We start from the raw sequence: 13,118 nt of genomic DNA, 5'->3' as shown, positions 1-13,118 counted from the left end.
TTAGCCAGAATTGCTGTTTGAGTTCTGATGTATAACTTTTCTAATTATCTGTGTGTTCATCCAACAGTTTTGGCATTTACAGCTTGCGTTCAGAAGAGTTGTATGTTAGCAATGTGTATGTTGTTTGCTTTTATTTTTGTCTTACAACATTCTAAATATTTTAGAAATGAGTTTCCCTTTGCTTAGCTACAGTCTTATAGACATATAGGCATTTGGTGTACAGAGACTTCTTGACTTTGGGAAAAAATCTATTTGTAAATAGTTTTTAGTGTCAAGTAATAAATATTGTCTAATTTAAAGTTATAAGGATGTGTCCTAAAACATTATTGAGACTGGGGAAAATAGTTTTTTTATGTTGACTACTTTTAGACTACTGGTGACTGCTGAACATTGCTGTTGCTTAAGAGTGAAATCGCTCTGGAATAAAGAGGATTTAGCTTAATGTGCTCATGCAAAGGAAATTTTATAGGTATTATTTCAGCCAGTCATTCTTTTGAGGAACGTATAGATATGAGTGTAATTCTTCACATAAATGCCCAGGGACTGAAACTCTAGCTGATACCTGGTGTGGACACCAACTTGAAAATTAATTAATTAAAAGAGAAATGTCTTTATATAATGTTGAATGAATTTTTGTTTGCTCAAAAGTAAGCATTTCACTTAGAAAAAATTATAACTCCTTTTTTTTGTTTTCTAAAAAAAAAGAGGCAATTTAAAATTAAAAATAGCAAAACAGGTCTAAACTTCTAATTTCAAAAGCAAAAAATAATTTATTGAATTCTTTTGAGCTTTTGAAAGGCACTGTTTGCCAAGCTTGATGTGAATTTATGAATAGTCTAAATTAATAGAAATTTATTTTTACATAATTACTAATCTGAGAATTTTCAGTAAGCATTAATCAAGGCTTCCTTCCATATCAGGCAAAACAAGTAAAGAGGTATCAGATAGGTCAGTTATATGATTCTAAGTCCGAATTTGTAGAAAATGAAGCCGTTTCCCTAAATTACAAGATTTAATAAAAAATGTTATATAAATATTATTTTTAAGTGATTATGGTCTTTTTAATTTCTGTCACATTTGCAACACTCTCATGGCTGCCTTTGAATAAAAATGTATTTTTCTAAATGGAAACTGTGAGTTTCATGCATAATTACTTTCTATCCTGCATTGTCATTGCCTTCACTCGTCTTTGTTAATTCACTCATTCATGAGAATCATTGAATGTAATTCTGTGCTGTTTGAAAATCTGATTTGGATTTATGCACTGAATTTCTGTGCTAAAACTGTCCATCTTGTGGTCATAAATAATCAGTGCATTAATAGATTTAAAGTGGGAAAATTGCTACAATTAGAAGAATTTTAACTCTATTGTGAACTTTTAAGTTTAGAAAAATAATTTAAAAGGTTATGAGATTAAGAACAGATAAGATTTACTATTAAATAAAAGCAGGGGTGTAAATACCCTACATTTGTATGCTCTTAACATCTGTCTAATAAGATGCAAATATTAAGAGAATTAAGATCTAGACATTTGTTAAAACAGCGCTATTTAATGATAGAATGGATTCAAAGTGTCTAACTGTACAAAATTCTGCCACTAGCAATACTTTTTGAAATCATGTCTTTTATCAGTTATTTCAAATGGAAAAAAGTTTTTTTTTTTTTAAGGTTTTGCATTTTTCATTTAGTTTAGATTACTGTTACACACCGACAACTTTATATGTAATTTTGCTAAACATATGAAGGGTGTCAAGAGGATGGACCAGAATTTTCAGTGGTGCCCAATGACAGGGTGAGGGGCAATGGGCACAGACTGAAACATGGGAGGTTCCATGTGAAAATGAGGAGAAACTTTTTTCCTTTGAGGGTGCCAGAGCCCTGGCACAGGCTGCCCAGAGAGGCTGTGGAGTCTCCTTCTCTGGAGACATTCAAACCCACCTGGACACATTCCTGTGCTTTGGGTGAACCTGCCATTGCAGGTGGGCTGGACTAGATGATCTCCAGAGGTCCCTTCCAACCCCAAGCGTTCTGTGAGTCTGTGTAAATTATAGAATCATTTAGATTGGAAAAAAACTTCAAGACCATCAAGTCCAAGCATAAACTTAACACCAAATAAAATGAAGAATCTTCCCATACTGAGTTCATGTGTTAATGAATTACGTGACTGTACATGTGGTGTGTTCCCCCCGGCCCCGGTGTGTTTTTTTTATTTTTTTTCTTATTTTTGGATTTTTTGGGGGGTATGTGTGGTTTGTTGTTGGTTGTGTGTCTGTTTTGTGTCTCTTAAGGCAGTGAGTAGAGGGTAAAAAATATAATCTGAAGAGAACTTCATAAACCGTAGTAATTTAGGATAATTATCTATGTTTTAATCTTAACATGGGCAAAATCCTTTTTGATTTGTGTTGAATAAGGAGTGCAAGATTTACCTCCTGAACAGAGAAAGACCTCTGTACTCAGATGTAGCACAAATAGTTTAGGAAAAGTTATGGTGTTTTGAAAAACCTTAAAGTATAAAAGAACAGTAAGATAAAATAGGAATGTTATTATTTGCTGTGGGGTTGTTTCTAAATGTTTTTCTTTGTCACACCTATTGAGTAAAGTCTGTCTTTAGTTTAGCTTTATATTTTTGAGTACTGTGAAGTTGTTGGTGCCTTTCTGTATAACTCAATAAAATTATTTTTTCTGTTGAAGGCGTATTTTTGTTGAATTCAGTTCTTTCTGTTGAATCTCCTTTGCTTGCATCTGACCTTTATTTATGTTGATTTTGCTTCATTTTTTCATTTACCATGCTGTTCAGTTTTTGGATGCCAGGAGAACAAAGGTTTGTCCGCTATTTGCAGTCAATTTATTTTTTGAAATTCTGTATTGCTTATTGTGTGTTTTTGTTTGCTTGTTAGAGATACAGTAATACCATTTACTAAACATGTTCATAGCTTTAGTTACCAAAAGAAAAAATAAACTAAAACAAAACTCCCAAACCAACCAGCCCCAACTCGTCTGCTCCCCAAAGCCCCCTTCAGTTATAGTGAGTGCTTTGACTTTATAAATGACAGGACTGTTGAGCACTATGAAGGGCAGAATTAATTACCTTTAGTCTATGAAGTAATTTAGAAAACATGGAATACTGAATCTTTCAGCTTTATAGGTACATACCAGCTGTACTAATGGATATGTCACTGCCTAATGTTTGGGTTTGTTGGTTTGCCTTTCTTTACTATTTATTTTATCCCAGACGCTATTTTGTGTGTTGTCTCTTATTTTTTTTTTTTTTCTTTTTTCTTTTCCTGGGAGCACTTGAAAGATATTACATATATCGTTACATGTGTTTGCTGTTTTATTAGGTTGTTTGATATACTTTCATCATTGATTCTAATGAATTTTTGCAACAGCGTACAGCAAAACTTTAAGCAAAGACTATTCCTATGTTGAGGTCCAAATCTGATATTTTTTTTTCCCTATTTCTTCATTGCAGCATCTGCAATTGACAATCCAGGCACTTCAAGATGAGCTTAGAACCCAGAGAGACCTTAACCATCTTCTCCAGCAAGAAAGTGGAAACAGAGGGGCCGAGCATTTTACCATTGAGCTCACAGAGGAGAATTTTCGAAGACTTCAAGCAGAACATGATCGACAAGCTAAAGAGCTCTTCCTGTTGAGAAAAACGCTAGAAGAAATGGAGCTTAGGATTGAAACACAAAAGCAAACACTGAATGCCAGAGATGAATCAATAAAAAAGCTTCTGGAAATGTTACAAAGTAAAGGTTTGCCATCTAAAGGAATGGAAGATGACAATGAGAGAACTCGAAGGATGGCAGAGGCTGAATCTCAGGTTAATCATTTAGAAGTGATTTTAGATCAGAAGGAGAAGGAAAACATGCATCTTAGAGAGGTAAGCAAAAACTAATTTATTTGTTTAACAGATATTGTCAAAATACTTGCTGCATTTTTAGAAATATACTTTAGAGTATCTAAGTGTTTTACTGCTCTCATTTTCTCGTAAAAAATAACATGTGAAATAAATACACAACAGGATTATATGGCATTTGAAAGCACGTATAAAAAATTATGGAAGAAAAACAATTGTATTTGGGGCTTATTGTTTCTGACATGGTTGCTTTGCATAATTTCTGTTTGCTTTGTATTTTGACCAATCAGTGTTTGGCAATTGAAGACTAGAACAACTGAAGAGTGGAGTAACACCTGCTGCTGCTTTAAATTAACTAGCCATGAGTGTATGTGACTTCTGTTTTATACCCTTTGTTAAAATATTTTGCCTTCCATATAAACAAATGCTTCTGCCTATGTGCATCTCTACTGTATTTTAATGTTTGGTGCCCCAACTTTTTGGGTAAATATGCCACTTAATGTTGCTGCAGTAAAATGCTGGATTGGTGGCTGCACTGTACTTTGAGAGATCCTTAATTCGATCCCAAGTCTACCTGCACCAGCAACCCATATCATTTGTGAATGCATTTTTAGGACCGGGTTTGAGATGATTGAATTAGTACAGCTGAAAGAAAATCTGGCCTGGGGTCAAGACCATCTGCCCCTCTACGTCTTGTCAGCATTATTATGCGTCTAGTGGCAGGCAAACAAGACAGTGTGAGTCTTCCTCAGAAAGACCTTGTGCTTCCTGCTAAGAAGGGTGAAGGTTGCAGGGAGATGGAGCACAAGCTGCCCACAGTAAGAGGAATAAGGACAAACAGGTATGTTTCCTTAGATACTCGGCAACAGTTTAGTGTGATTGAACTTCAGGCAATAAAAATGCCAATTTGCCTGACAGATCAAAGCGTGAATAAAATCAGTACAGGAACAGAGAAAACTATAATTGGCTTCTCTACATCAATAAATGTATGAATGCTAGTGATTAAGAACAGCTATTTACATCTACATAATGTTGTCTAAATATTTTCTTTGCTATGGACAAATTATTTTTTGTTAGCTAATGGCCACTTTAGTTTTCCTTATTCTTCCCACCCCTCTTTTATCTTCTCTAACTTAGAATGTGTATTGATGATTTGGTGGTATCTGAGGCCCATCTGAAGCTTGGAAACTGGGAAATTTGCAAGGCACAATGATACATTTCAGTAAAGTTTTTTTTGTGAAGTTGTGGATCCTGAGTCTTTTCACAGGCAGAATTTTAATTGAAAAGTGATGCCACCTGTTAATGACGTCTGAAACTCAATGAATCCTGAAAGGGGTTGCATAAGGAGTTAATGATACTGAGTTGGTGATGAGGAAGGTTTGTTGAAGAAGTTCTATGAATAAGCAGACAACTTTCTGGATTTAGATCTGCTATTCTCGGGGTACTACATACAGTCTGTTTCAAGATGGATGATTTATTTCTTGGTTTATGTGATATTTTGTTTTGTTTTTATTTTATGTGTTGCACGAATATTGCTTAAGTTTGTGAATCCTAATTTGGGTATGTATTTGACATGAATAAATTTACAGTGGAAATTTGAAGAAGGTTTCTAATTAACACAGTCAAGAACAGTGAGAGAAATAGAACTAAATAGAGCTTGAAAAGTAGATAAAATGCAAGCTTCCAAGTGAAGTCCTTGGGCATCCAATTTATATAATAATAGGAGATCATATTGCTATTTATAGACTGCATGTTTCTCCTATATTTGTACTGAACTAGTTTTATGTTTCAGAGTTCCCCCGTGTTACCCTCAGGAGCCAGGAAAAAAATTGTTTCTCCCTCAGTTTCTGTGAGGGTGTAGAGGTTGTCTTTCCTATGGAGTGCTGCAAGTATAGAATGGGGTTTACTGAGTTTCTGCTTATGACATGCTGGAATGCCTTGGTAACTGATCGAGGTTTAAAAATTTACTAGGTTTGCTTTGTGGAATCTGTCAATCTCTGTGTCAGATTAGCAGGAGCTATCTAGTGATCTGGAGATTTTGCCTAACAATTTCCTTGCTGTTATAAGAATTCAAGGCTTTGGGTGAAGTTTGTTTTCCCAGCTTTCTTCCTGTTGTGCATGGTATTTATGGGTTTTACTTTTTTCCCTCCTGGAGATTGTAGAGCTTGTTGTAGGCAGCTTACAACTATGATGTGTAAGGTGTGTAAACTCTTTATAAATTAAATGCTTAGTAGATGCCTGCTTGTTTTTCAGGAATCTGGATTTAATTGTTCAAGTGGGCTCTTGGAAAATGTTCTTATGTTCAAATTTTGTCTTTTGCTGTCTTGTTATGGGAAATTGTTTGCATGCTTTCAGGGGAATATACAGATATTCTGTAGAGTTTTATCCCTTTGTTAGAAGTCCAAACGGATCAATCTTCATGTGTAGCTTGGCAAGTCCTTATTCTGCAGTGCTGGTTTGAATTGCTATCACTGCACATAGTCTTCATCCTGCACAATACAGTTTTCCAACATGATGACACAGGAATTACTGTATAAATGACCTTGAAGAGTTAATGGATTTTTTTTCTTCTTTTCCTGAGAATGATTTCAAAGTAAACTGGAACTTGGATACATTTTTAATGGATTCCATTCATTAATTATTAATATTCACTCAAATTGTGTTAATCTTTCTAAATCTTTAACAAAATGTTTGTCTTTGTAAAACTTAATCTAAAATATTCTGCTTTCTGTATTTTTACAGGTGGGAGTATTAGAGATCATGTTGAGTATATTTCTGAGAACCTAGAATATTGTCATGTGTAACATACTGTTTGATCAGATCCTGAACACTTATTTTTTTTTTAATTAGTTTTGCTATTTGACTTTCTGACAGTGTACTTGGAACAAAATAAGGAAGATAAACTTAATTGTAGCAGCAAATTAAGGTATTCAATGAACAGTTTTCTAGCGTGTCAATTTACTGTTACAATGATAGATTCTGCTGTTATCTCCAGCAGAAAGAGTGCTGTCTATGGAAAAGAAAAAGCTGAAAACAGTGTAAATGAGGTTGAATGTGGAAAAAAATAACTGAAGACTACTGATTTTCTACAGCCTCAATGCTATGTTAAAAAGCGTATGTAGATTGACTTCTCATAAGCTATGCTGTTGGTATTTAGTTGAGAAGAACTTTTAGTCTGAAGTTTTTCAGTTCTTGAAATCTGTGTACCATCGTGTCACCAATCCTAGCTGGAGAAAAGCCAACTCTTATGTATTTTGCTGAGATTTTGAACATGTTTTCCCCTAATGCAGCCATATCTTTCTCCCCTATACTGTTCATTGTTCTTTAAAATAGTGCCAAAGCAGGAATCGGTCTTCTTTTCTTCATTCACAGTCTTTTAGATTTCTTAGCATGTTGGAATAGAAAGCTAATGGATGAGACACAGAAGAAATTGATTTTGTTATTAATAATCACTGGTGGATGGATTTTTGACCAAACCAGACAATTAAACTAATATACTGTGAGAGAAATTGAAGAAATTCACTGGTTGTGAATATTGGCAATTTAAGACACTCTGTTCTATACACTCATGTCTCCAATGGTTGTCAGATATCTTTCCTTGACCTCAACTGCCCTGAGCACTGATCCTACTAGGAATCGAATAGTAGGGGATATGTTTGTTGTTGTTCCAGAGCTGCGTTTGTCTAGCTAGTATTTTTTCAAAGTTCACTTAACTTTAGAGAAAGAAATAACTTTTCTTGTTGTCCCTCAGTCTGTAGCACTTTTTCAGGTATGGAATATTTCTCATTCATTTTCTGTCAATTTCATGTAAGCATGCATGTTACCAGAAACCAATATGCTACTGTTTTGATTCAAAATAATTTGCCAGATATCCAAGTATCATGTAAAAATTTATCTTTCTTAAGCCAAATATCTGGAATTTCTCTGGGCCCTAGATTATATTTCTTAGAGAAGGTGCAGGGAAGAGACATGCAAATAGCTAGTGCACCAGAGGCATAGGAAAACTCTGGAAAATGAAACAACTTCATTTTTCATATTCTTAGCAGATTTGGACTGACTTGGTGTAACTACCTGGCCCTCAAAAATTGTACCTTTCTGCATTGTGCAGTCCACTGCATCTTTAAAATTTGTTTCACAGAGGCAAACTTGTGCAGATAGGTTTACTCAAGTTTTCTATTTGAAGGTCTTAGGAATGGCAAATTTGAGGCTTATTATGTGGTAGGAGGAGGAGGACAGTTCAGCTGAAGTTGTAATCCTGCTTTTTTACATAAATAAACAAAAAATGTGTCTGTAAGGGTCATTAAAATGTTGGGAAATAACCTATACAAAAAATGGGATTAGATTTCCTTTCATGTGTTAAGGAATTTAAAATATAGGGAATAAGCTTTCACAAGGATTGCTAGATTCCCAGCTTTGTGATAGTTATAACAAGTTTTCTGAATTGCTGATTCAAAAAGCAAGCAAGAACAAATAAAACTCTGACTGCATAGGAAAAAGTGTGAGCATGTGTTTCTGCTCCAGTTTTGGAGATGCAGCCTATTGAGGAGTGTGGTTTCTGAGAACATCTGCCCAGTTTGCACTCAAGTTTTCCATCAAGTTAGACTGAATCCTGTGTCTGTAACTAACTAACCTCACTGAAATACTTTTGTTAATGTTTTCAAAGATAGCTGAATTTGTCTTGATATTTTCTGGGGTGAAATAAAATAGCATTTGCTTTGATAAGGAAATAATCTATGCTGTATGGAACAAACTGGTCTTTGCAAATACACACACGTAAGAAAAATGCCATTCTTGGGCCAGGTAGTTTCCTTGTGAGTATGTTAATAGTTGAAAATCTGTCTTGAAGCCATAATGTCATACCATGGTGTTCTTCATGTTTGGAATTAAGCATAATGAAAATCACTAAATATACGTTCCTGTCAGAAAATGCAAGATGCCCGCCTTAAAGTTCTTAAACTGATTGTCACATCTCTACTTGCATTTTAAATAAACATTTTTTTTTTTCTCTATAACTTTGGGAGAACTCTAGGTAATATGGGGATTTTATCATGTGGAAATCTAGCACAGATGTTTGGTGTTACTTTTTTTTCGAACATAGTGACCACACATTATTTACCCTAAGTACCATTAAGTATTTTTTTATTATTGCTATTAAAATCTTGCCTTAGGCAAAGTCCCACTAAATGTCTAGTAAAGTCAAATGTTAAAATTCCAGCAAGTATTTTATTATATATACGTACACATATATTACACGTGCCTTTTCTATATAACATACAATTTCACTAAAACAAAATCTGAGATCATATAGGATTTTATATAGACATTTTAACTCCTATCTTGCATGTATTCTTAAAATAATGCTGTTGCACATGGTTTAAAGCTACAGCTTTTTATATTTAGTAGCAATAAGAAGAAAACAGCTTCTTTATTATAATTTAAAGTGTACTTTTAAACTTTCAAGGGTTTTTAAAAACTTGCTCTATCTTTGAACTCAGCTTGGCCAAATAATGAAGGCTGCTGATAGGATTTGAACTGCCATCATGAATTAGTTATCGCATGTTTTCAGAGTTATTAAGGGAGCAAAGTCCGTTCTTCTGCTGTGAACAGAACAGATGCCTTGCAGACTTTTGGTGTTTACTGTAAATGTCTTACACTGGAGCCAGTAGTAATTTACTAAGGAAATGCTTTATCGACACCAAACATTTCTTCCCCGAAGTTAGTTGTATAGATTAACAACCATTCTAGACTGAACCTCTTTATTAGGTTCATTACTGCTTCTTTCCTTTTATTTCTCCTGGCTCAGCTCAAAATATTAATCTAATCAGTTACTATAAAGACAATTACTGTCTATCAAAATATCAATAGTAATATGTGTTTTTGAGGTCAGCTCTTAAGTATACAGAAGGACTTTGCAATGTTGGCAGTCACTCCAGACATGAGAAAGCAGACAGAACCTGATTATGCTCTAGAGAACAGTTACTATATCTAACATAGCCGTTCAGATTTTCTTATGCCCCATGATATTGTTGCCAGCGTTCTTGGTTGCAGTTGTGTTAGGCTTACAAGCCTACATGGAGAATTAGAAAGCTTTGTTCCTTTAGAAATCAGTTTCTTTAATTACTGGATTGCTGTCCATGACAACATCACCTGTAGTCTGGAATCTAGAATATGAGAAAACTGTCAGTTTCAAACTAACACATCTCAGAGTACCAACTAAAGAAATTATTTAAGGAAGACTGAAAAATCAGAGATTCACAAATAAGCTGGGTTTTCTATGCCTTTCAATATGTAGCGGTGTTGTTGATCCTGCCAGTGTTCCTGGAAAATGCATCTTTTAGAAGGTAATCTGGGGACTGTCTTTAATTGCTGTAAAACAAGTATCATCCCCAAATGTGGAAATACTAACTTTGCAGGGCTGTTTGGTCAGTTCACACATTTACAACTTTCAAGCTGCATGTAAGCATTTTAGAGACTAGCCAGTAACGAAACAGAGAAAAGTGATCAGTTTTGGTTTCTATCATAGATTTTGTTTCCTTTCATCTTCTCTCTGTTATATTTTAAAGTTTCTGTTCTGTAAACCTGCAGCTACTCATCTCTGTGGCAGTAATTTAATTACACCATTCCGTAATGTAATTTTCTCTAGCTTCATCTTCTTGTCCTTCACATGCATGACAATAGCTTACATATGTGACTCATAGCTCTGCCATGTGGATATATTTTTCACAGAAAGAATCAGAGCTGAATTTGCAGGGAAGAGGGGAGCTGGTTACTCTTTAATTCCTATGTATGCTTTTCTGCTTTAGACTCTCTCTGAAGTGCAAGATGGCATACTCAGAGAGTAGTTAAGCTGTGGAATAGATTGCCCAGAGATGTTGAGGAACCTAATTGGGATGAGGACATGCAAGGTAAAGATTGTAAATCCCAGAGAATTTATACTTATAGCAGAATTTATTATGCTTAGAAATGCATTTGAAAGCTATTTGGTCACACTGTGTGCTATCTTCAACATCTATTTTAGAATTATTTTCATTTAGTATTTCTGTCTCCATTAGATAATCCATGGCTAAGAGTTTTCTTAGAATAGTAATTAGAAAAAGAAAAAACTTGTCAGAGAGCGTGGAAATCTGCTGCTCCTGTTGAAATGGAACTAGACTGGAGTGAGAGGCATCTCTTCAGTTGCTCTGTACAACGTAACACCTATGCGGTGCTAGCTGATAGCTGTTTCCTTGTCGCCTGGTCCTTTCAGGGAGAAGAAATATTTCTTTCTTAGAGCCTCTAAAGAAAAAAAGGTAACATGAGCTATATTGTTCATATAATATATAATGAAAATAAATAAAAGGGAGAGAAAGAAATATCATGGAAGATTAAGAAACAAATACAGAAACCAAATTGAAGCACAAAATTATTTCTGATCTAGCAAACAGATGTAAATTTCTTGTTGAAACAGTTCAACCCCATTCTTCAGAAAGAACATACAGCCTTCGATCTGGTGGAACTGGAATTTAACTAGTCACTAATTAGCTGATTGTATCCCAATTTTACAGATGTATTCATTGGCTTTTCTTGATTACAGGATAATTTTTTTTTTTTTTTGTTGACAGCTTGAGCCTGGCAGTCCAACATGATTACAGAGCTGTCAATATTCATTTGCAAATAAAAAATCGGATAATGAGTATAAGTATATACTATATCACTATAAAGATTTGGTTAAAATATTGATGAATATCTCCCATGTGCTCTGAAAGATCTTTGTCCACTAAAATTATGGATATGTCAAACCCTGTTTTTTTTCTTTGGTGTTTTTTGTGAGTCAAATGAGGTCAGTGGGATGAATTGAGTGACTTAGGGTGAATAGGATTAGATTTGAAAGAACAAATGGATCCAGACTTGATTACTTGAAACCACCCAGACTTTTTAGAGCCACTTATGTATCATGAATATATTTAGAATAGTTACTGCTTCTGTGTATTCTTGTAATGTTTCCAAGATTAAGGACAGTATTAATACAGGCAGTTATATGAGCTCAGGGGATTACTTACTGTTATGCCTGTCTGTAGGGTATGGGGCCTTGCCTGTTCCTTCCACTTCCATACAGAAGAGTTGAGCAATATTCCTTCTGGCCTTTTAGTAACACTTCATAGTTCTTGTTGAAGGAAATTAAATGATAAATAAAAACAATATGTGATCCAGGGAAGTGTGAATCAGACATCTTTCCCTAATTACTGAAAGAGGAGCGCATATGCAATGCCCTATTATAGACTGTAATGAATTATCAATTTTTTGGAGGTGTAGAAAGACAGAACTGTAGTGTTTGCTACTCTGTAGACTCAGAAGGTGTAAGGGCCATATCTAGAATGTTCTTTATTGGTCTACTTTTTACACAATTTACTTGAATTTAATATTCTTAAATACACTATATTCTCTCATAGACAGTTATGATACTGGTAGATTTTGTACGTAGTCCAAGTTCTGCTGATATAATTGAGAAGAAGAAAAGCAATCTAATAATTGACATAGAGGAGAATGCTTAGTCAACATACTGCTGTACTTGGTAATTATAAACAGGTTCTTAGTGGTGTGTCACTGAGTTCTGGCTACTGTATTCCTCCATTAACAAAATTGTTATGCTGGCAAACTGGTTACTAATTCTCTTCAAGCATCTATCGTTAAAGTGTTCCAAATGAGGTTAGTAAAGGGGCATCTTACTTAAAGGAATGTTCTTCACACACTGTTCTCCTTAAAATCTTCGTTTTAATCTGTTAATAGATAATTAACAGCTAGATATATATTTACTTAGTCGCACTGCTCTAATTGGCTTTAGCTGTTAACATATTTCCCTCAATATAATTCTGTTTACAAAAATACGTGGACCTTAGGTTTTAGATTTATAGCGACGAATATAAGTTAAATGATGTGTTTTTCTTTGGCTCATTATTTGACTAGAAAAAATATTCTCTTTATATATGATCTTTAGAAGGAGAACCTGAGTAATTTCTCAGTTCATGGTATCTTTTCTGCAAGTTTCCGCAAATAGCGAGTTGATTAAATTCCTGCTTTTTTCATTATCAGCTGATTTTTTTTACAAGGTTTATTAACTAAAGCAGCGATCTTCAGATGCTGAGCAATAGATAGTATATTGCTTACTACATATCTGAAAGTGTTATGAGGAAAAAGGTGTTATTGTGCCCTTATTTGCCACATGTCATCTTGTGTCTACTGATGATGTTCAGATGATATTTTAAGATTAAAGCTT

The 13,118-nt window shown here is 34.5% G+C and overlaps 1 protein-coding gene across 28 annotated transcripts in view; it reads left to right on the top strand.

Moving 5' to 3' along the window:
* Nucleotides 1-13,118, top strand: part of ERC2 (ELKS/RAB6-interacting/CAST family member 2) — a 439,127-nt gene that overhangs the window by 42,211 nt on the left and 383,798 nt on the right. For 18 of the 28 annotated variants that reach the window (XM_065074542.1, XM_065074533.1, XM_065074531.1 and 15 more), the window contains exons 3-4: nucleotides 2,798-2,821; nucleotides 3,473-3,889. In XM_065074542.1, coding sequence (XP_064930614.1) covers nucleotides 2,798-2,821; nucleotides 3,473-3,889 — 441 coding nt within the window. The remainder of the gene's footprint in view (nucleotides 1-2,797; nucleotides 2,822-3,472; nucleotides 3,890-13,118) is intronic. The other 10 variants (XM_065074520.1, XM_065074543.1, XM_065074528.1 and 7 more) reach the window with 1 other exon arrangement.

This window comes from Columba livia, chromosome 10 (genome assembly GCF_036013475.1).
Source record: "Columba livia isolate bColLiv1 breed racing homer chromosome 10, bColLiv1.pat.W.v2, whole genome shotgun sequence".
NCBI lineage: Eukaryota > Metazoa > Chordata > Aves > Columbiformes > Columbidae > Columba > Columba livia.
Note: the sequence above shows the minus strand (reverse complement) of the source record. Positions and strands in the feature narration are given on the sequence as shown.